Source organism: Podarcis filfolensis (genome assembly GCF_964270895.1).
Source record: "Podarcis filfolensis genome assembly, chromosome: 16".
NCBI lineage: Eukaryota > Metazoa > Chordata > Lepidosauria > Squamata > Lacertidae > Podarcis > Podarcis filfolensis.
The window spans coordinates 4,324,197-4,344,472 of record NC_139620.1 but is presented as its reverse complement, the minus strand read 5'-3'; the positions used below and the strand labels follow the sequence as shown (position 1 = coordinate 4,344,472).

The following is a 20,276-nucleotide window of genomic DNA, read 5'->3' as shown; positions in this document are numbered from 1 at the left end:
TGTTGGAGAAAGGGAAAAGGCCCATCCTGCCAGGTCCTGAGCAGAATAGACGGCTCAGCCTTCCTGCTCCCCCTTGGCAAAAAGACAGAAGGGCCAGGGGGTACTGAGTGGAGATGATCTGAAGGCAGGTGAGGCCTGGGCCTGGTAAGTGAATGGAAATGGATGATAATACAGTGGTACCTCGGTTTACGAACTTAATCCGTTCCGGAAGTCCATTCTTAAACCGAATCCAGAAGTCCGTTCTTAAACCGAATCCGTTCTTAAACTGAGGTGCGCTTTCCCCTAATGAGGGCTCCCACTGCTGGTGCCCTTCCACCGTTCAGATTCCCTTCATAAGCTGTGGTAAAGTTCACAAACCGGAACACTACTTTGCGGAGTTTGTATACCGAATAGTTCTTAAACAGGACTGTTTGTAAACTGAGGTACCACTGTAATAATAATAATAACTGGTGGCCACTTGGGAACCATATGTACAGTGTCACCAGGTTCCATGATGGAAGAAAAGCATGAATAAATAAGTAAGGGATATCGCGCCAGCATCTTAGGCTCCAACGCCACCCAGACATGGAACATACAATGATCAAAAATGGGAAGCGGGAGCTACAGCAAAGCTTGCTTAATTCTCACATCACCATTTTGGCCTCCACTCCATGGATGCCCTGAAATCAGGGGTGAGGGGGAAAAGGGCTCTGAGCTTGGTCCCGAGTTCAGATTCCTGCTTCAGCGGCCGAATCATTAAAACAGGAATTAACTTTATCCATACTGGGCGACAGTGCTAAAAAAAAGGGGGGGGGAGTCTGCCTTTCGGGTTTCCACTCACACTCAAGACAGCCCTACCTGTAGCCTATCCTCCGGGAGAAATGGAGGCAGGCCTCCTTCAGGTGGGCCTCAAAGTTGGCCAAGAGGAAGTTCCCCCCGCACTCGGGGCAGACGTGAGGCGGGCGGTTCTTGTGCATGCGCTGGTGGGCGCCGAAGCTGCACCGGTTGGGCATAATCATGGGGCAGGCGTTGCACACCTTTGGGAAGGAGCAAAAAGAACGGTTAATTTACGTTGGATAAGGCAGGCAGGGGGAGGGAAGGAAGGTGTTAACGAATGCTAATTCTGCCACTGGCAAGGAACTGCAGAAACTGTGTCCTGGAATCAGGGCTTTGCCAAGGAAATAATGGCAGCTGGGTGCCAAATCACCTGTTCAATCCTTGTTGCCTCCAGGTGGGTCTAGGATTGCCCTCTGCCCCAAACCCTGCAGAGCCACTTCCAGTAAGTGAGGACAATACACAGCTGAAGTGGGGGGGAAGAGTCTCAACCTGACCTACCTCCCGGGGTTGTTGTGAGGACAAGATGGTGGGGGGGAGAGAACCCACATACAGCATCTTGAGCTCCTTGGCGGAAAAAGTGGATCCACCCCCATCGTTCTGCCCGGACACTGAGGTCCAGCGCCGAGGGCCTTCTGGCGGTTCCCTCGCTGCGAGAAGCCAAGATACAGGGAACCAGGCAGAGGGCCTTCTCAGTGGTGGCACCTGCCCTGTGGAACGCCCTCCCACCAGATGTCAAGACAATAAACAACTGTTTTACTTTTAAAAGACAACTGAAGACAGCCCTATTTAGGGAAGCGTTTAATGTTTAATATGTTTAATAGGTTATTGTATTTTAATATTATGTTGGAAGCCGCCCAGAATGGCTGGGGAAACCCAGCCAGATGGGTGGGGTATAAATAATAAATAATAATAATAATAATAATAATAATAATAATAATTATTATTATTATTATTATTATAAAATGCAACACATAAATGTCACAAGGGCTATTACACGGAAGATGGAGCAAGCTTGTTTTCTCCTGCTCTGAGGGGCAGAACTCAAACCAATGGCTTCAAGTTGCAAGAAAGGAGATTCTGACTAAAAATTAGGAAGAACTTTCTGACAGTGACAGCTGTTTGACAGTGCAAAGGTCTCCCTTGGAAGGCTGTGGACTCTCCTTCCTTGCAGGTTTTGAAGCTGAGGGTGTGAGGGTGGGTGGCCATCTGTCATGGATGCTTTAGCTGTGATTCCGACATTGCAAGGGGTTGGACTAGATGACTCTCAGGGTCCCTCCAACTCCTATCATTCTATGGAATGCCAATAATAGTAACAGAATACCACCCTGACGGCGTTCCGAGCGCCCTCACCGTGGAGGCGGAGGCTGTGGCTTGCTGGAAGTGTGCTGCGAGGCCGGCTTTGTCCTTGCAGGGCTCCTTGCACTCCAGGCACTGGCAGGAGTTGGTGGTGGCCTGCTCGGCGCTGCCGTTCAAGGGGAGGACGGGGGGGTCGTGTGTGGCCGCCCCGCTGGCCGTGCCTTCCTGGGCGACGGTGGCCGCCGCGGCCTTGCTGGCGTTCAGGGAGGCCAGGGAGACCAGCGGGGTGATGTCGGGCTGCCCGATCATCTGGTCCAGCGCGATGGGCCGCATGACCAGGTGGGAGCACTGCATGACCAGGCCCTTGTCCTTGTGCTCGCGGGCGTGGAGGAGCAGGCTGCACTTGTTGAAGAAGACCAGGCGCTTGGTGCAGTGGTTGCAGGTCACCTCGATGCGCATGCTGCGCCGGTCGTAGTGCCGCGCCAGGCTCTTCTCCAGGGCGAAGGCGTCTCCGCACTCCAGGCACCGGTACCCGAGCGGCGGGAGGGTCAGGCTGGAGTCCGCCGGGGGCGCCAGGTTGGGCTTGTACATGGGCAGCAGGTTCTTGCTGTTCAGGATCTTGTTGAAGGCCTCCACCAGGCTGGACTGGCTGCGGGAGATGACCGTGCCGGCCACGGTGGGCGAGGACTTCTGCGACTGCTGCATCACCACCACCGTGGTGCCGTTGACCTTCTGGCTGGCGCCGCCCGCCTGGGCCGCTGCCGCCACCACGCCAGCCTTGGGGAGGGCCTGCGGCACCAGGCTGACGATGTTCTTGGCCATGGCCTTGCTGGGCAGCACCACTGCCTTCTGCTGGGCCACGCTGGCGGCCATCAGCATGGCGCTGCTGGCGTTCTGGATGGTGGAGACGGGCAGCACCGTCCCTTTGATCTTGGTCCCGTCCCCCAGCTGCACGCTGACCACTTTGGGCCCCTCCACAACCTTCGCGGGGCTGGCGGCCACCGTTTTGGGGCTGGGAGGCCCCGCAGCCCCTTCTTCCTTTTCCGCAGAGGCGGGGGGCACGGCGTCCTCGGCGGGAGTGGCCTCTTGCGAGTCGTGGTCCGAAGGCGGCTTGGCGGCTCCCGGCTCCGTGTCGGAGGAGACCCTGGTGACCGTCCTTGTGATGCTTCCGGTGGGAGTCTTGATGGTCTTGATCCTCACTTTCAGGGGCCGCGAAGAATTGGACGAGGGGGAACCAGCACTCTCGTCCTCGTCCTCTTCCTCGCTGGACGCATCCGGCAGGCACTGCACAGGCTTCTCGATGGGCTCCTCCTTCAGGGTCCCGACGCTGGAATGTTTTGGGGAGGTGGAGGGCCCGGGGCTTGCTTCTGCCTCCGGTGGAGAGCTTTTGAAGAGTGAGTCCCTGGGGCTGGAGGGAGAGTGCTTGACCTCTGGGGTGCCGTGGGAGCCGACGCAGAGGTTTGCGTCTGAGCCCGGCCAGGGTGCTATGGGGGAACCGTCTGTAGGGTAGCAAATAGAACTGGGCTTCGGGCGGCCCAGTGGACTGGCCCCCTGGCAGGGCGTCTCGCAATCGGACTCCTGTTTGATGGCTGGGGGCACCGGGGGAGCAGCAGGGGTTGGAGGGAGACCCACACCTCCACCGGCTGGGCATCCTTCAAAGGACTGTGGGAATGTTGGAGGGAGGGGCCCTGCGGCCTCCCCTGCCGACAGCTCGTGGCAGGCCAGCGGGGGGACCGAAGGAAGCACGTGGGGCGGGGAGAGGGGCCCCTTCTCCTTGGGCTTGCATTCTCGCGGCTGGTCAATGAGGTTAGCCTCACTGTCCTCAGGAGGGTCGGGGCTGAAGTGGGAAAAGATGTCCAGGCTTTTGGCCCCCTTTTCTTTGGGGGTCCAACACTCTCCGTTGGTGGTGGACACCCCTTCTGTGGGGCGCGTGGGGGAGGAATGGAGCGCCTCGGGGGCAGAGAAGCCGTTCTGCAGCAGGCGCGGCCCGACGACGTGGCTGTCTTTGACGCGTCCGTCCACGGGCTCCAGCTGCTCGGGGCAGACGGTGTTCTTCACTATGACGCTGACCGTGGTGATGTCGGCATGAGGGAGGACGTGTTCGGGGACCACCGCCTCCACAGGGATGGGCTTGATGTGTGCCTCCGCCTCCTCGTGGATGGCCTCGTTGGTGTCGATGTCGGGAATGTCAAAAGCCGCCAGGAGGTCGTCAAAGTCTGGGGTTTTCATGTCGCCCATGGCGAAGGATTCAGAAAGCTCTGGAAGGCAAGGAGGGAAAGGAAAACAGTTGCCCTTTCATAGAAAGACAGGTAGCTCTCATGTTCATAGACTATCTAGCTCAGTAGTATTGTCTAAAACAATATTTTCCAAACTTGGGTCTCCAGCTGTTTTTGAACTACAATTCCTTTAAAAATATATATATTTATAATACACATATAATTGACTTCTCCCCCCTTTTTGTGGTTTCTTTTTACTTTAAGTTTTCATACTGCATTTTCCACATTACTCCATCTTTAAGTTATTATTTAGTTCCTCTTAAAAAAATATTTAACTGCTTGTTTTATATTAACCCTGCTAATGAGCTTCTTTGCATACATGTGTTTTTCAAATATTCCACAAATTTCCTCCAATCTTTAAAATCTTCTTCTTCTTCTTGGTTTCTAATTACACCCATTGATCTTACCATTTCGGCATAATCCATTAATTTAATTAGCCACTCTTCCTTGATTGCTACTACATCTTCTTTCCATCTCTGGGCAAAAACCATTCTAGCTGCAGTTGTAGCATACATAAACAATTTTTTTTGGTCTTTTGGGATCTCAGTATCTAGAACCCCTAGAAGAAAAACTTCTGGTTGATTATTTTTTTTTTTTTTTAAAAAGATCTTAAAACATTTTCTCCAATTCCTTATAAATAATTCCCCATAAAGCTTTTACTTTCTTATAGTAACACCACATATGGTAGGAAGTACCTTCTTTTTCTTTACATTTCTAGCATGTGTTTGATTTTGATTTATTCATTTTTGCCAATCTACTAGGAGTTAAATACCATCCGTACATTTTCATGTAGTTTTCTTTCAGCGTATAATACGCTGCAAACTTTAGGTCTACATCCCACAACTTCACCTATGCAGCCATTTCAATATTATGGCCTACAATTCCTATAATCCCTGACCACTGGTCCTGCTAGCTAGGGATGATGGGAGCTGTAGTCCAAAAACAGCTGGAGACCCATGTTTGGGAAACACTGCTCTAAAAGAAAATATTCCATAAGCCGAAAGAATATCAATTTCTCCAAAAGGAAAAAGGCTTGGGGGGAAATCCTCCATTCAAATGTGTACCCCACCCCGCCGGCAAGGTCTTTACATCTTTACCTATGACAAGGCTCCCCATACACAAAATGGGACAATTTAAACATTCCCCACCACTTTGTAACCCACCCGAACACATGAAGTGGCCAGTTCCCAGGCAAGTATGGTCCTGGGAAACACACAATGCTAGCTAGATGGGGACACTGAGTCACTCCATTGGCTCAGCAACATTTGGCGCCTCTTCCCCTTTAACTTTTTCCATCCCAGTTGGTCACTATAATGACTTGTAACTAAACTTGCGCCTGAGCTTATTTCCTCCTCCCACCCAATCCACTTTTCCTTTTGTGCTGTGACTTTTTTCAGACTGTGAGCCTGAGGGAGGGACTGTCTTCACATTGTTGTGTGGTTGTTGTTTTTAGTGATTTGTAAACTACTATAGTAAGTTTTTTCTGGCTGAAGAGCTGTTTTTTTATAAAAAAATTAAGAAGTTTTGGGACAACCCAGTGAATGTTCTGGTTACTCCAAAATGCACCGCCTACTCTAAGCTGTAATTAAATTGCCTCCTATAGTAGGGTAAGGTAGAACTTGCCATTAATATGCCACTGTTTGAGCGTTTTATGTATTTTGCCCACTGATTTTAAATTTTCTGGTTTTAAAATGCTTTTATGGGTTGCATTTTATCTTGGTCAAGTCGTTTTGAGAATTTTTCTTTGCATAAAACAACTGATAAATGTAATAAATAATAACAGTAGTAGATGTAATAAGAAATAGCTAAGTATGCATCGGTTTAGGCCTGGATGGGATACCGCCGGAAGAACCACATAAATGGCTCTGAGCTGCCTGTTTTCAGTAACTATGCAGGATATATTAATTACAAAAAGTACAACAGGCAGATAAGCAAAAATCACTGAGCTTCAGGTACTCCCAGCTTTCAAACTTCCTACGCAAAGAAACACGAAATCTGCTTTCTTATTATCTGCGCATGTTCCGTTGAGCCAAGTCACAGTGACGCCTGTCCTGTCTCATGTGGCTGTTATCAAGTTTGGCAAAAGTCACCCTTGTGCAGGGACATCCTTGAGTGTGGCATTGAAGAAACTAAAACTAATTAAAAGGAAAAAGCTGCGCGCTTGGACATGAACCTTTCGGCGTGTGGAAAGACGCACACATTTAAAAAAATGGCAAGCGGGCAAGTTTCAGAGGCAGAACTCACGCGTAATGCGTGCCATGGTTTGCTTCATTCAAAACAAACCGTGATGTGAAGCGGTTTTTATTGCTTATTAAGGTATTTTATTGCTTATTAAGGTAAAGGGACCCCTGACCATTAGGTCCAGTCGTTGCTGACTCTGGGGTTGCAGCACTCATCTCGCTTTCCTGGCCGAGAGAGCCGGCATACAGCTTCTGGGTCATGTGGCCAGCAGGACTATGCCGCTTCTGGCAAACCAGAGCAGCGCATGTAAACGCCATTTACCTTCCCGCTGGAGCAATACCTATTTATCTACTTGCACTTTGACGTGCTTTCAAACTGCTAGGTTGGCAGGAGCAGGGACCGAGCAACAAGAGCTCACCCCATCGCGGGGATTCGAACCGCCGACCTTCTGATCAGCAAGTCCTAGGTTCTGTGGTTTAACCCACAGCGCCACCCGCGTCCCTTGGTTTGCTTATTATGGCTTACCAAATGTGGCTTATTTGGGGCAAAACATGGCATGATGGCCGGTTTAAACTTGTTGCTGCTCCCACCGGCTAGGGAAGAGCAAAGAATAGATCTCAGCTTCCACAGTAAACCATTAACTCTGGTGACGTGACAACGGTTCTGCTTTCAAGAGGGAGAGTATTTTGCTTTCAAAGGGAATGAATGGGGCAGGCCCTGAGGGGCTGGCAAGGTCTGTGTTATGGAGTGAACAAGGACTTGTTTATTTTTGCATTTACATTTCTATGCCACCTTTCCTCTGGAGGTGGTGCACACGGTTGCCCACTCCTTTTTTAAATCGTACAACAATCCTGGGAGGTAGAGATGGCAACTTGGCCATAGCCAAATGGGGATTTGAACCCCCGTCTCCCAAGTCCTTGGCTCCCCCACGCCTGAAGATGTGTTATTGAAGCAAGATACGGTTGCTGACAAAAACCACAGACAGAAACCTCGGAGAAAAAAGCCAGGAATTCAAGATGGAGACGGGTTTGCTCAACCTGATAGCAACCTCGGCAAAAAAGCAAGCCAACAAAGAAATGAATCACAAAAGCCTATTTTGCTTCACGCTTTGGTGGGGACCGAGATATTGCTTCGGCGAATAAACAAGCCAATAAATATTATTTTTTTAAAAAAAACCTCTTCTGTTCCGTGCTTCAGCGACTAAGACACTGAGGAAATCTTTCTCAAGCCAGGTGGCCAGAGAGGTGGCATTTTTGCTGAAGCCCTTTTTTAAAATTTTATTTTAGTTTCTGGTTTTCTCCAATTTGAGGGGTCATTTCAAGAAACGGCTGTTTTGAAGAGAGAGAAAAGGTGGTGGGGGGGAGACAGCTTTTCCTTTTCTTTTCCTGACTGACAAGAGAGATTTTCCTGCACGTATGTTTTACTTCTGAAGGGAGAGGAGATATAGGCTCAATTTTTCTGTCAGACAAAGCTTTCCCTGGGCATGAACTGGGGAAATGGCCTCCTGGGCCCCCCAGACCCGTCTGTCATGGAGGCCAACTGAAGCGGCTGCTTTGCCAACAACTACGTGACACGAAGGGATCAGCTTCTGAGGGGGAGAAGGAAGGGGAGGGAAAGGCTTTCACAAGAGGCGGACGGCCGCGTCTCCTGTTGTCCCAGGCCAGGAGAGCGTGGCTCACAATGAAAGGGGCCGGGAGGCCTAGGGCAAGGCCCAGACCAGGCCCCGGAGTAGGAAGCCTCTCCCCTCGCGTTGGCTTGCCGCCGGCATGGCAGGGGAAGCTTCCTCTGGGCAGAAATGGGGGAGGAAAGGCTTCTTCAGTGGGTTACGTTGCAGCAAGTCAGGCTGCTGTTAAAAGTGTCGAGGGGAAGAAGGCTGAAGGGAAAAAAGATGGCCGCCCTCCCGCTCCCTGGCCACCCTCCGCTATTTCAGCCTGTCTAAATGGTTTTAAAGCAAGCCCTTCTTTTAAACAAAATGTTTTGCTGCCTGAGAAATAGGCCAGGGGTGATTTGGGGGCACTTCCAGGCAACCTGTTTTACTGAGCATGAGGGTAGTCTCCCCCCAGCTCTGTGACACAGGTTTGTTCACACATGACACCGAACACAGGGACAAGTCTTTGCATGCGCTTACTGCGTGCACAGCTACACATGCACACGAAAGCTTATATAGTGGTTGCGAATATATATAGTGAATATTATATAGTGGCTCCGTTCCGGAGCCCCGTTCGCAACCTGAAAGGAACGCAACCCGTGTCTGCGCACGCACGGGTCACGATTTGTCGCTTCTGCGCATGACGTCATTTTGTGCGTCTGTGCATGTGCAAGTGGCGAAACACGGAAGTAACCCTTTCCGGTACTTCTGGGTTGCCGCAGGACGCAACCTGAAAAAAACGTATCATGAAGCAAACGTAACAAGAGGTATGGCTGTACCCAGAACAAACTTAGTTGGTCTCTATGGTGCTACTGGACAATTTTTTAAAAAAAATTATTTCGACTTACAGAGCATTGCATGCGAATCACTGTACGAGTATGCCGGTCAACTCCTTGGTATGCAGGCACACTCACTGAATGTGAGCATCCCTAGGGAGACAATCCAACAGGTGAAGCTCACCCCTCTTTGCAACTCTTCTGCATTGGGAAAAGCCGCTCATGGTGAATTTCTGTTACATAGCTGTAACTCTGCCAGGAAGGGGGAAATAAAAGGAGGCAACCCTAGCTGACCCTGATGCTGTCATTAAAAAAAAAAAATGCAAGAAGGTTCAAGATTCACACAAACACGAAGACTGCTTGATGATAATGACGCCCTCTCTGTCCCTCCCAACCCAACAATTCTATGATGCAGGGCTAAAGGTAACGTTTGAATATCCAGCATTTGATGGGGTCTTTGAGAGAAGCGAGAGGGAGATGAGTTATAAAGAGCAGCACATCATAAATCTCCCCCTCCAAGATCCCTTTCTGACATACCCCAACCTAGAACTGCCAGCCAGCACTCGCAAAAGAAAAACATAAATTGTGTCCCCACCAACAACACACAACTCAGTACAGCTAAAGGCCATGCATCCTGCACCGTCAGAAAAGTATGGTATAGAAATTTAATTTAAAAAAAATCTATGGCCTTTTTAACTAGGGAGGGGGGTGTATTGTTTTTGTTTGTTACTGCGTTATGTATTTTTGTGTTTTTCTATTGTAAACCGCCCTGTGATCCTAGGATGAAGGGTGGTATAGAAACTGAATTAATAAATTAAATAAAGTAACGTGGTACAGATCCCTAGAGATTATGCCACGTTGAAGACGCCAGGTAAAGAGGGGCGGTTCATGAGCCAATGGTTCTTCGCAAACCCTTGGTGAAAAGTGAGCATGTCAGTACAAGGTGCGGGTCTAAAAAGAGAAATTTAAACTTGGGCGAACATTTGTTCTCTACCACCCTAGTTCTCCGATGATATAGTCCTGGGGAGAGGCCTGGACCTTATCATTGCCCCCAAATATCCATCTCTAAGCATCTAGCTTGTGGGTTATCAGTCTTACCTTCCCAAAAGCACTGAACACACCTTAAGCGCCGGACAGTGCTCCTTTTCAAAATGGCACCTTTTAAAAAAAGAAGAATTAAGTCTGAACTTGGGGGCGAGAGCAGACCTATCAGCAGGCAGTATAGCAAAATGGAGCCCCCATGTTTAGTAACAGTATACAGTGGACGCTCGGGTTGCAATCAGTGTGGGAAACAAGTTCGCAACCCGCAGCGCCCCGTCTGCACATGTGCGGGTTGGCGCTTCTGCGCATGTGCCAAAACCCGGAAGTAACCTGTTCCAGTACTTCTGGGTTCGGCATGGTGCGCAACCCGAAATCACGCAACCCAAAGCGTCTGTAACCCAAGCTATGACTGTACCTCAAAAAACCAGATTCTAGAAAGAAGCAGAGGACGGCCTGCCTGAAGCCACACCTATGGGTTTTTTAAGTGTAGGGGAGTGGTCCCTGGCTGTGCATCCACCACACATTTACAGGTCACTTGAAGCACATGGCTTCGCCCAAAGAAGCCTGGGAACTGTAGTTTGCAAAGGGTGCTTTGAATGCACTGCAGTCGCTGTTTCAAACAGGATGCCGGCTGGAAGGAGGTCTCTATTTAGGTCTAGTTTCCAATGCACACTCAGGTTTCATCAGCACACGGACACAACACCGGGCCAGGCAACGTTAAGCAGCACTAAAAACTTCTCGCTGCAATAGGGGGAAAAGCAAGAAAGGCCCTAAGGAGTATGTGGGGCAGATACTCCTCCGCCCCACCAGAGGCTGGTGGGGGAGAGTAATGGGAAGATCTGCTTGGCGTTCCCCACCCTGCGAAGCTCCCAAGGAGCACCTGGGAATTGGCGGTGAGGAGGGGGAAGAGAGAAAGGGCGTGTTTGGTGGTTCCTCTCTGGTCAAGTGGCAGAGCAGGAGGAACCTGTTAAAAAGGCAGCACTAACCTTACGGAGGTTTTCCCGGAGCAGTGGGGCGGAGGAGCCGAGGGAGAAAAGGAATCAAGCAGGAACGGAGAGGGGGGGAAAGGGGGCGGACGTGGGCCTCCGGTTTCTGGCGACCGACGGGCAGGGGAGCCTGCGGCTGCTTCTCAGCGCAAGGGGGCAGGCCGCTGGGTTCGGCTTCCCAGCGTGAGCTCATGAGGTCAGGGCTCGACAGGGACAGCTGCGATGGGAGGGATGCCGGCGGGGGGGGGGGGCGAGATCGAGCAAAACAAGCACCAAATTCCCATGGGAGCTGAGCAAGGGAGCAGGCGCCAGGCCTACCTTTGCCACGGCACATTCCCCTCCTCCTCTGCCAGCCGCGCTCTGCAACTAGCAGGTAGGGCTCCCGCCATGCGGCCAGGCCGGAAGCCGAGAAATTTGGCATAGATTTAGCTACCTTTGCAGAGGGAGGGAGGAAAAAGCCTTGCAGGTCTGCACAATTCACTGAGGAAGGGGGGAGGCAGCAATCACAGCCGCCGCCCTCAAGCCCTGGTCAGCAACTAGCGTTAACAGAAGGGCCTGGTTGCTGGATCCAGCCAAAGGGGGCCCTTTCTATCCCAGCACCCTGTTTTCACAGCGGCCAAATGCCCCGAGGAACCTAAGATAGACTGCCCTTGGACCTGGAGGTTCCACACAAATAGCCTTGTTGGATCAGGCCAGAGGGGACCTATCTAGGATAGCATCCTGTTTTCACAGCGGCCAAATGCCCCGATGAAACTAAGATAGACTGCCCTTGAACCTGGAGGTTCTACACAAATAGCCTTGTTGGATCGGGCCAGAGGGAGCCCATCTAGGATAGCATCCTGTTCCCGCAGTGGTCAACCGGGTTGCAAGCCCGCAAGGACCCGAGTGCAAATCTCCTCTCCTGTGATTTGCAGCAAGAGTCATTCAGAAGCATTTGGTGGTTTTGCCCACCAGGACTGGGCCTCCAAGAAAATGAAGTGTTTTAGGCCAAGGCCCACTGCCACACCCGGTTTTGCCTCTGGGCTGTGTGGAGGGGCACACAGCAGCAACAGTCAGGAGAGGTGTGTTTGGGGGACCTGAGCCAGTGGCAGGTGCAGACCCTCTGAACCTCAGGACCAAAATAAAGGCGGGTTTAGGAAAGGTTGCCCAAACACAGCAGAGGAAAATGAGGCAGCCTGGTGAAACCTTCCTTTGAGAAAGGTGAAATACGTGCATTCCAGTCTAGCATTTGCATAGTCATAGATTACATCGGATTCGAAACCTGTGGGGCCAGAGATTCTTAGAAGACTGGAGTGAACATATGAATTATTTGCAAAGTAATTGTGATGAACAGATTACGCTAGTAGGTTTGCAAGGTGGGCTATTCTAAATATTGCAAGAAAGACTACGAGAAGAACTATTAGTTAACGATAATTAAGAGTAATAGAGAAATTAAGATATGCAGAATAAGTGATAAAGAACGGAAAATCATCGGAGGTGTTGACGGAAGTCTAAAACATTGTATAAGATGAAAGTTATGTTATTTGACTGTTGGAACTGATATGTTAAAAAACCAATAAAAATGTATATATATATAAAAAGATTACATCACCTCGCCCCCCCCCCAAAATAATTCAGTGAGCCCCCTTGTGAGGAATGGGGGGTGGGAAAGAAGAATCAGGGCTGCCCTGCCTTTCAAGGCTGGTGTAATATTAATAGTTTTGAACACAGTTGTACAAAACTAGGACACTTGTACACAAAGTCTGACTCCATGCCCCCCCCCAAAAAAACCTTAAAGAGTAAGTTAGTAATCTGCCTCAGGCAACGGCCAAGAAATTCAGGCCACTCTCCTTCAGCTTAACCTACCTACAGGGTTGTTGTGAAAATAATATTCATAGCTGGACTGGATCTTTAGATTCTGACAATTCCTGGATGGTGGTATGCGAGTCTGTGCACACACAAAGGTAACTTTTGTATTTGTACTACTGGCAAGCTAGTTGCCCCCCATCTTATATTTGTGCAGCTGTTATTTCTGTCTAAGTGCAGGACCTAACATTTGTCACTACAGTCATACCTCGGGTTACAGACGCTTCAGGTTGCGTTTCTTCGGGTTACAGACGCGCTGAAACCCGGAAGTATCAGAATGGGTTACTTCTGGGTTTCGGCAGTTGTGCATGTGCAGAAGCACCAAATCGCAACCCGTGCTTGCGCAGACATGGTGCTGCGGGTTGCGAACGTGCCTCCCGCACGGATCACGTTCGCAACCCGAGCGTCCACTGTATTGAAATTCATTTTGCTAGTTTTAGCCTACTTCTCCAATCTATGAAAGTAATTTTGAATCCAGATTCTGTCTTCTGCAACATAAGCTACCCGTCCCAGTTTGGAGTCAGCTGCAAACTAGATGAACATCCACTCAATTCCTTTGCCCAAGTCATTTATAAAGACATCATTGAACACCAACAGGCCCAGGACAGAACACTGTGGCACCCCACTCATCATTTTTTTCCAGGATGATGGGGAACCATTTGTGAGCACTCTTTGGGTTCAGTTAGCCAGCTACAAATCCACCTAACAGTTACCTCATCCAGCCCACATTTTTCTAGCTATATTATGGCAGACTTCATAAAAAGCCTTACTGAAATCAAGATATACTACGTCCACAGCATCCCCCTGATCCACCAAGCTTGTAACTCTATCAAAAAAAGAAAGAAATGAGTTTGGGCTCCCCCTCCTCCTTTGCATTGTTTATTTTATTTTTACCACGTTGGGCATTATTTTCTTTTGGGTAAAGACAGCGGCAAAGAAGGCATTGAGCAGTTCTGCCTTCTCTCTGCAACCCAGTAGCATTTTTCTGTCTTTTCCATGCAGAGGACCTACCGCTTGCTTGTTCCTCTTGCTTCTAACATAGCCAAAGAAACCTTTTATTCTCATTATTTTTAACCTACCTTGGAAGCCTGAGCTCAGAGCACCTGTTCCAAACTACCTGGTGCGTTACTGCAAAAGGGAATGAGAGCAGACATCTTCTCTTTTAACAAGGGCTGGTGGCTTTTATCCCAGTTTCAAAATCCCTTTATAGTTCCTTCAATATCTCCAGAAAGCACCTCTAGTCCAGGCACTGGAAGTAGACTAATTCTCTTCAAACCTCACTGTTATCATTCAGCAAATTAAAAAGCCAGGCTAACTCATCATTAAACAGCCAGAGGGGGCCTGATTCCCACTGCAGAACTTAATCTATTTTTAAAAAATATGTTTATCCTGCAATTAGTACAAGATCACACAGCTGTGATCGATCCTAGGTGTCATGGACTTTGAAGAAGCACAAATGTAAGGGTGAAACGAGCTGAGATAAAGGCACATTTGGCAAACCCTCACTGTGATCAACTCCTGCCCGGAAACCTATGTCCTCACTGTGGAAGGACATGTGGATCCAGAATTAGCCTCCACAGTCACTTATGGACACACTGCTAAAACTGTGTTCACGGAAGACAATCTGACTCGATCACGAGTGATCGCCACAACTACCCTGTGAGGTAGGTTGGGCTGAGAGTTAATGACTGGTCCAAGGCTACACACAGTGTGTTTCGTGGCTGAGTGGGGGTTCGAACCCTGGTCTCTCCCAGTTCCCTAGACTCTAACCACTATGTCACACACTGGGCCTCTATGTTAGGGGCGAAAACTCCCATCAGTCCCAGGCAGCAGGGGGCTGGTGGGAGTTGTAGTCCAAGACATCTGGAGGGTGCCGGGGCTAGGTCATTCTTCCTGTTGCCTTGGAAGGCTGAACAATCCTGTAATCCAGTGGTTCTCAACCTGTGGGTCCCCAGATGTTGTTGGACTACAACTCCCATCATCCCTGAGCCCTGGTCTTGCTAGCTAGGGGTGATGGGAGTTGTAGTTCAACAACATCCGGGGACCCACAGGTTGAGAAAGGCTGCAATCATTCACAGTGACCTTTTCATGCACACACAAATACATGCACTTTTTGGATGTTCTGAGCACACTGCAAAATCAGAACAAGTTTAGATTAATAGCAAGCGACTGACACAGGGGCAAGACCTCTGTTCCAACAACAATAAACAAAAGAAATCAAAGTAATGTTAAGAGTGTGCGCACACATGTGGGGTGTGTCTGTCTGTCTGTCTGTGTGTGTGTGTGTGTGTGAGAGAGAGAGAGAGAGAGAGAGAGAGAGAGAGAGAGAGAGAGAAATCTAGCCACCTCCCTTTTCAGACGCTACCTGGGGGGGGGGGTTAATGCAGAAAAGAACCCACCAGGCCCAGGCATTTGAGATTCCAGCAGGATATCTAAAGACCTATCAAGGAAAATCAGCATCTAAAAAATCAGGGGCTGTGAAAGGAAAGGGGTATTCTTCCAAGCCATCGCCTCCGATAGCGGGACCTCCTCTTAAATATTTTAAGTTTAAATGCAGGCATTGTTGGGTTAAATGCGGGACAACTACCCACCCAAAAGGAAGCATTGTCATCGCAAATTAGCTTCCATTCTTCTCCTGAATGAAGGGGGGGGGGCTTAGAATGCAATATATGAATGAAGGGGGGGCAGAGAATGCAATATATATCCAGAAGGCAGCTTCTAACAAGGCTTCCTTTCGGCCTTTTGAGTTTGTTGGGGAAAGGGAAGGCTTTGTGTGGCCTGCCCTCCACTGCCTGTTGCTTCCCCCCCACCTGCTAGGAACAGCTGCACAGCATGGGCCCCAACTCCCGCGGGGCGCATGTGCGCAGTGGGGCTCTGGTGCTGAGCATGAAGGGTATGTAGCAGCTGGCCCAAGGCCCAGGAGAAAGGCAGACCACAGTGGTTCCCCAGAGACTCCAATTTCCCCCCTCCTTCACTCCCTATATGAGGCCGATAAAAATCCCCCCCCCTTGTTCATTCTGACTGTAAGCTCCTTATGGGCAGAGACCTAATGCCCTTTTGTCGTTGCTGTTGCTGCAGTTGTTTGCACTCAGGTTACACGTATGCGGGACGCGGGTTAAACCACAAAGCCTAGGACTTGCCGCTCAGAAGGTCGGTGGTTCGAATCCCCGCGACGGGGTGAGCTCCCGTTGCTCGGTCCCTGCTCCTGCCAACCTAGCAGTTCGAAAGCATGTCAAGTGCAAGTAGATAAATAGGTACCACTCCAGCGGGAAGGTAAACGGCGTTTCCGTGCGCTGCTCTGGTTTGCCAGAAGCGGCTTAGTCATGCTGACCAAATGACCCAGAAGCTGTACGCCGGCTCCCTCGGCCAGTAAAGCGAGATGAGCGCTGCAACCCCAGAGTTGGCCACGACTGGACCTAATGGTCAGGGGTCCCTTTACCTTTACCTACACATGTGCAATAAAACCACACAGGCAGCTGCCTCAGACCACATCAGACCATTGGCCCACTTAGCTCAGAGGTGTCTACACTGACTGGCAGCAGCTCTTGAGGGTTTCTGGCAGGAAGTCTCTCCCCAGCCCTCCTTGGAAATGCCTTCAGGGACTGGAACTTCTGCAAGCAAAGGCCAGTGCTCCATCACTGTGCTACTGTCCTTCCCCAAAGATTCCAGTAAGCTTCCAGTCCTCGTGGTTCTGAACAAAGGACTTGTTTAAACAGGGACACATGAAGCTGCCTTTTACTGAGTCAGACCTAGCCCAGTATAGTCTACACTGACTGGCAGTGGGTCCCCAGGATTTCAAGCAGGGAGTCTCTTCCAGCCCAGCCTGCAGACGCCTTTGGGGATTGAGCCCGAGTCCTTCTGCAATCCAAGCAGGTACACTACCACCAAGCTTACTCCAGAGGGAAGGGTAAACATGCCAACAATGGAAATAGGTTTTCCTCTCTCTCCCCTCCACCTTTTTTAAAAAAGGATTTAAACACACAACCAACACCGATCGCCCGGCCCGGGAGGCAGCGATGGACGGACGAGCCCAGCTTTTTTCATCTCCTCAGCTCGCGAAGCAAGACGCAACACGCCAGGCGAGGCTTGGGGAATGGACAAAAAACAACAAACAAGGCCTGGGACGGAGGCCTGGCAAGGAGGCCGCTGTGCCTACCTCAGCCCTGGCTGCAAAAAGGGGCAGAGTCAGAGGCGGGGAAAGCCATTCTGCAAGAGCTTTGCAGCGCACGGGGATCGGCTGGAAAGAGCTACAAAACCTGTTGGGATTCATCCTGTCATATTAGTCTCTCCCTTGGCATTTTGGGAGTGGAGAGGAGTTTTCGGAGGGGAGGAGGCTGTTTTAAAGATCAATGCAACTCAGGAGACAACCTGGGGTGCCCATTTCTGCTCCTGGGCATTTGAGGCCAAGCTCCTGAGGGGAAGGCCTTAGCTCAGGTAAAATGTCCCGCGTTCAAGCCCTGGCATTGTTGGGCAAGATCCATGCCAGAAACCCTGGAGAGGCACTGCCAGCCAGTGTAGGCAGCAGGAGCTAGAAGGACTAAAGGTCTGCTTCTGCAGTAAGGCAGCTTCCTACAGTACAACTGAAAGCCGGCCATTCATTCACAACCCTGGGAACTAAAATCTTACTTCACCTTCAGGAGAAGCTCTGTGGGAGAGCAACTACCTTGCATGTAGAATATGAGCTCAATCCCAGTGGCATCTCCAGGCAGGACTTCCTTCACCTCTGGAGATGCTGGCTGCTGAGGCTAATGGGATTTGGGAGTCCCAGCAACACTGAGCGGAGGGGCACAAAAGCAGTTTCCCACCCCTGGTGCAGAAGGGCACACTTGGAGATTATTCAGATCCGTGATCTTCAACTGTGGTCCCCAGATGTTGTTGGGACTACAATTCTCATCATCCCTGACTATGATGGGCCAGACATGATGGGAGTTGTAGTCCGACAAGGTAGACGGACCCCGATTTAGACAGTTATTTATTATTCATTTCGACAATTTATATCCCGCTTGAATACCGTTGTCTCCAGGAGGCTCATGGCAATGAAGCCAAAACAAGTTAAAACTATGAAAACCAGAGTTCGATTAAAAAGCCTGCCACAATTTTTAAAAGTCTTATGTTAGTGCCGGAGGTTCACCGGGTAGAGGAGGGCCTGTCTAAAGGGAGTTCCACAAAATCACTGCGCTGAATGCACGGCTCCTGGGAGGCACCCAAGTAATGGGGAACACTGACTCCCCTCAGAGATTGATCAAAAGGATCAGGAGGTCCTAATATGATGCTGTTAGGGCAAGCAGACCCCCACCCCCTATTTCCAACCACTAAACCCCACACCTCTAAGGGAGATGGAAGAGGCAGCTGAGATCGGACAGCTCCCAAATCAACACAACCCAGTCTTGCCCAGGGCTCAAAATCTGTCTCCTGGTGGTTCAATCTAGAACCCACCTTTTCCATTCCCTCCTTTGCCCCTGCACCCCCAACCTGAACCGTTTTAATATTTCAGATTAAAAACCCGTCTGCTGTGGCCTTCAGCTGAAGTCTGGCACGCGATTAAATTCCAGTTGTCTTTAAGAGACTTAAGCCTCGACCATCTGCTAACTTCCACGGAGACACCCAAGTGGGGAAGGAAAGGAAAGCCAGAAAAAGTGCAATTTTTAAAGGGAGAAAACAGAAAATAAAAAAAAACTGGCAGGCTTGGTGTTGCGTTTCAAGGCTCTCAACATTAGCATAGTGGGCAGACAGACAGGGAACCTGTGGAGCTTTAAAAATCCACGTTATCTGGATAGCATCTGCTCTCAGGGCCAACGCAACAAACAAGGCCAGGATACGAAACAAGGAGAACCACGTGACAACGCCTGTCCTTGACTGTGCAATTTCAAGATGCTGATGGAAAGCCACCTAACAAAAAATCCCTGAAAGCAGAAAGTTAGCATCTCAAGGAGGAGCCTTGCTTTCTTCCTGACATGCTAACTATCTTTTGGGTTCTTGGTTCCCAGCCCCCTCCACCCTGCCATTTTCATTGCTGTTGGGTTTGCATTTCAATTCCTGAATGTCAGCACCCATGCTCTGATCAGGAATGCCGGTTCGCAGAAATTACCGGCACCCATTTAAAGCATACGCGAACCCGCTGGGAATTTGGGACACAGAATTAATGGTGTTCAACGCAACTCAAAAACATGGATGGCCAAATTGGCATCAATTTCAGAGACCTAGTGGGAGGTTTGAGAAGATCTCCAGTCCTCCAGATGTTGCTGAAATGGCCAGACTACTAGCTTTTGGGATTTGGGGGAGACAGACAACACCTGGAGCGCCACGGGCCCCCCAGACCCTGACGTAGCGCAAAACCATAATTTAGGGAAGATTTTCCTGCTTTTCCTCCAGGATTTATTTTCAGTTTGGAGGGAGGGGGAGGGTTCTGCTTACTCAACAGCCTGTAAACACAAACTGTCCGCAAACAGGCAAACAACAACAACCTGATATTTATTTACGCGAGGAATTGATTTATTTTTCAGGTTTTAGGTATCAATTGGCTGGTGGTGAGATACACAGTTCAATAAGGGGTGACGGCAAACCTCTTAAGATTTCTTCTCTTCCACCTCCACGAAATCTTGGGAGAAGGAAGTCTCACCCCCTCAAAAAACCAAAAAACACCCCATCACAACTGTTGTGTATCTTGGGAGGAAATTTTTTTCTTTCACCCAATCCCCAATCTTGAGAGAATGAAGTTGTTCACTCCTCTCAATAAGCTATATGTTTTATATATATTTGTGTGTGGCAATATTAAAATTTTCCTGTGATTTTTTTTTGGGGGGGGGGCAGAGAAGGGATCTGGAAGTTGCTCTCCACCCCCTTTTACTCTCCCAGGGTTGTTTTTTTCTAGTTTTGCTGTGGGGGGCAGGGTTGAAGAGAAGGAATAAAACAGTTTAACTTATTTAAAGGAGTTAAAATCTGGCATTGCTCTCTCAGGTCTACTCTGCTCCCCTAAAATGTTTATTTATCCTGGGACCTTCTGCAAGCAAAGCGTGTGGTCTATCACTAACCTATGCACCCCCCCTCAATTTCTTTAATACATACAGGGAGACAGAAATCCCAGGTCCCCCCTCCATATTCCTTTACTATGCCTTCAAATCAGGACTGAGAGACCTCCTTCTCCCTATTTTGCCCCCCGCAACCCCATTTCATTTTTATGTTGAGATACTCTATATCAGTGGTGTCCAAACTTTTTTCAAAGAGGGCCAGATTTGATGAAGTGAAGGGCCGCTGAGCTTTTTTTCAATCAATCAATGTTTATTACGGTCCAGAGACCCAACAAATCATTACAAATCAATGCACAATTCATACAGCCTACCTCCAGGTTAGCTTTTTTTAGTGTTGAAGTTGTTGAGGTTCTTTTTTTAGGATTTTTGGATTTTTACACTGT

General features: G+C 49.5%; 1 protein-coding gene across 2 annotated transcripts in view; it reads right to left on the bottom strand.

Annotated features, from left to right (window-relative positions):
- ZNF687 (zinc finger protein 687) overlaps nt 1–20,276 on the bottom strand; it is a 36,041-nt gene that overhangs the window by 14,027 nt on the left and 1,738 nt on the right. Inside the window, exons 1-3 of one of the 2 annotated variants that reach the window (XM_083590962.1) lie at nt 11,021–11,437; nt 2,167–4,370; nt 838–1,016 (exon numbers count right to left, since the gene is read on the bottom strand). In XM_083590962.1, the coding sequence (XP_083447088.1) occupies nt 838–1,016; nt 2,167–4,350 (2,363 nt within the window). In that variant the 5' untranslated portion in view covers nt 4,351–4,370; nt 11,021–11,437. Of the gene's footprint in view, nt 1–837; nt 1,017–2,166; nt 4,371–11,020; nt 11,438–20,276 lie in introns of those variants that run through there. The other variant, XM_083590961.1, reaches the window with a different exon arrangement.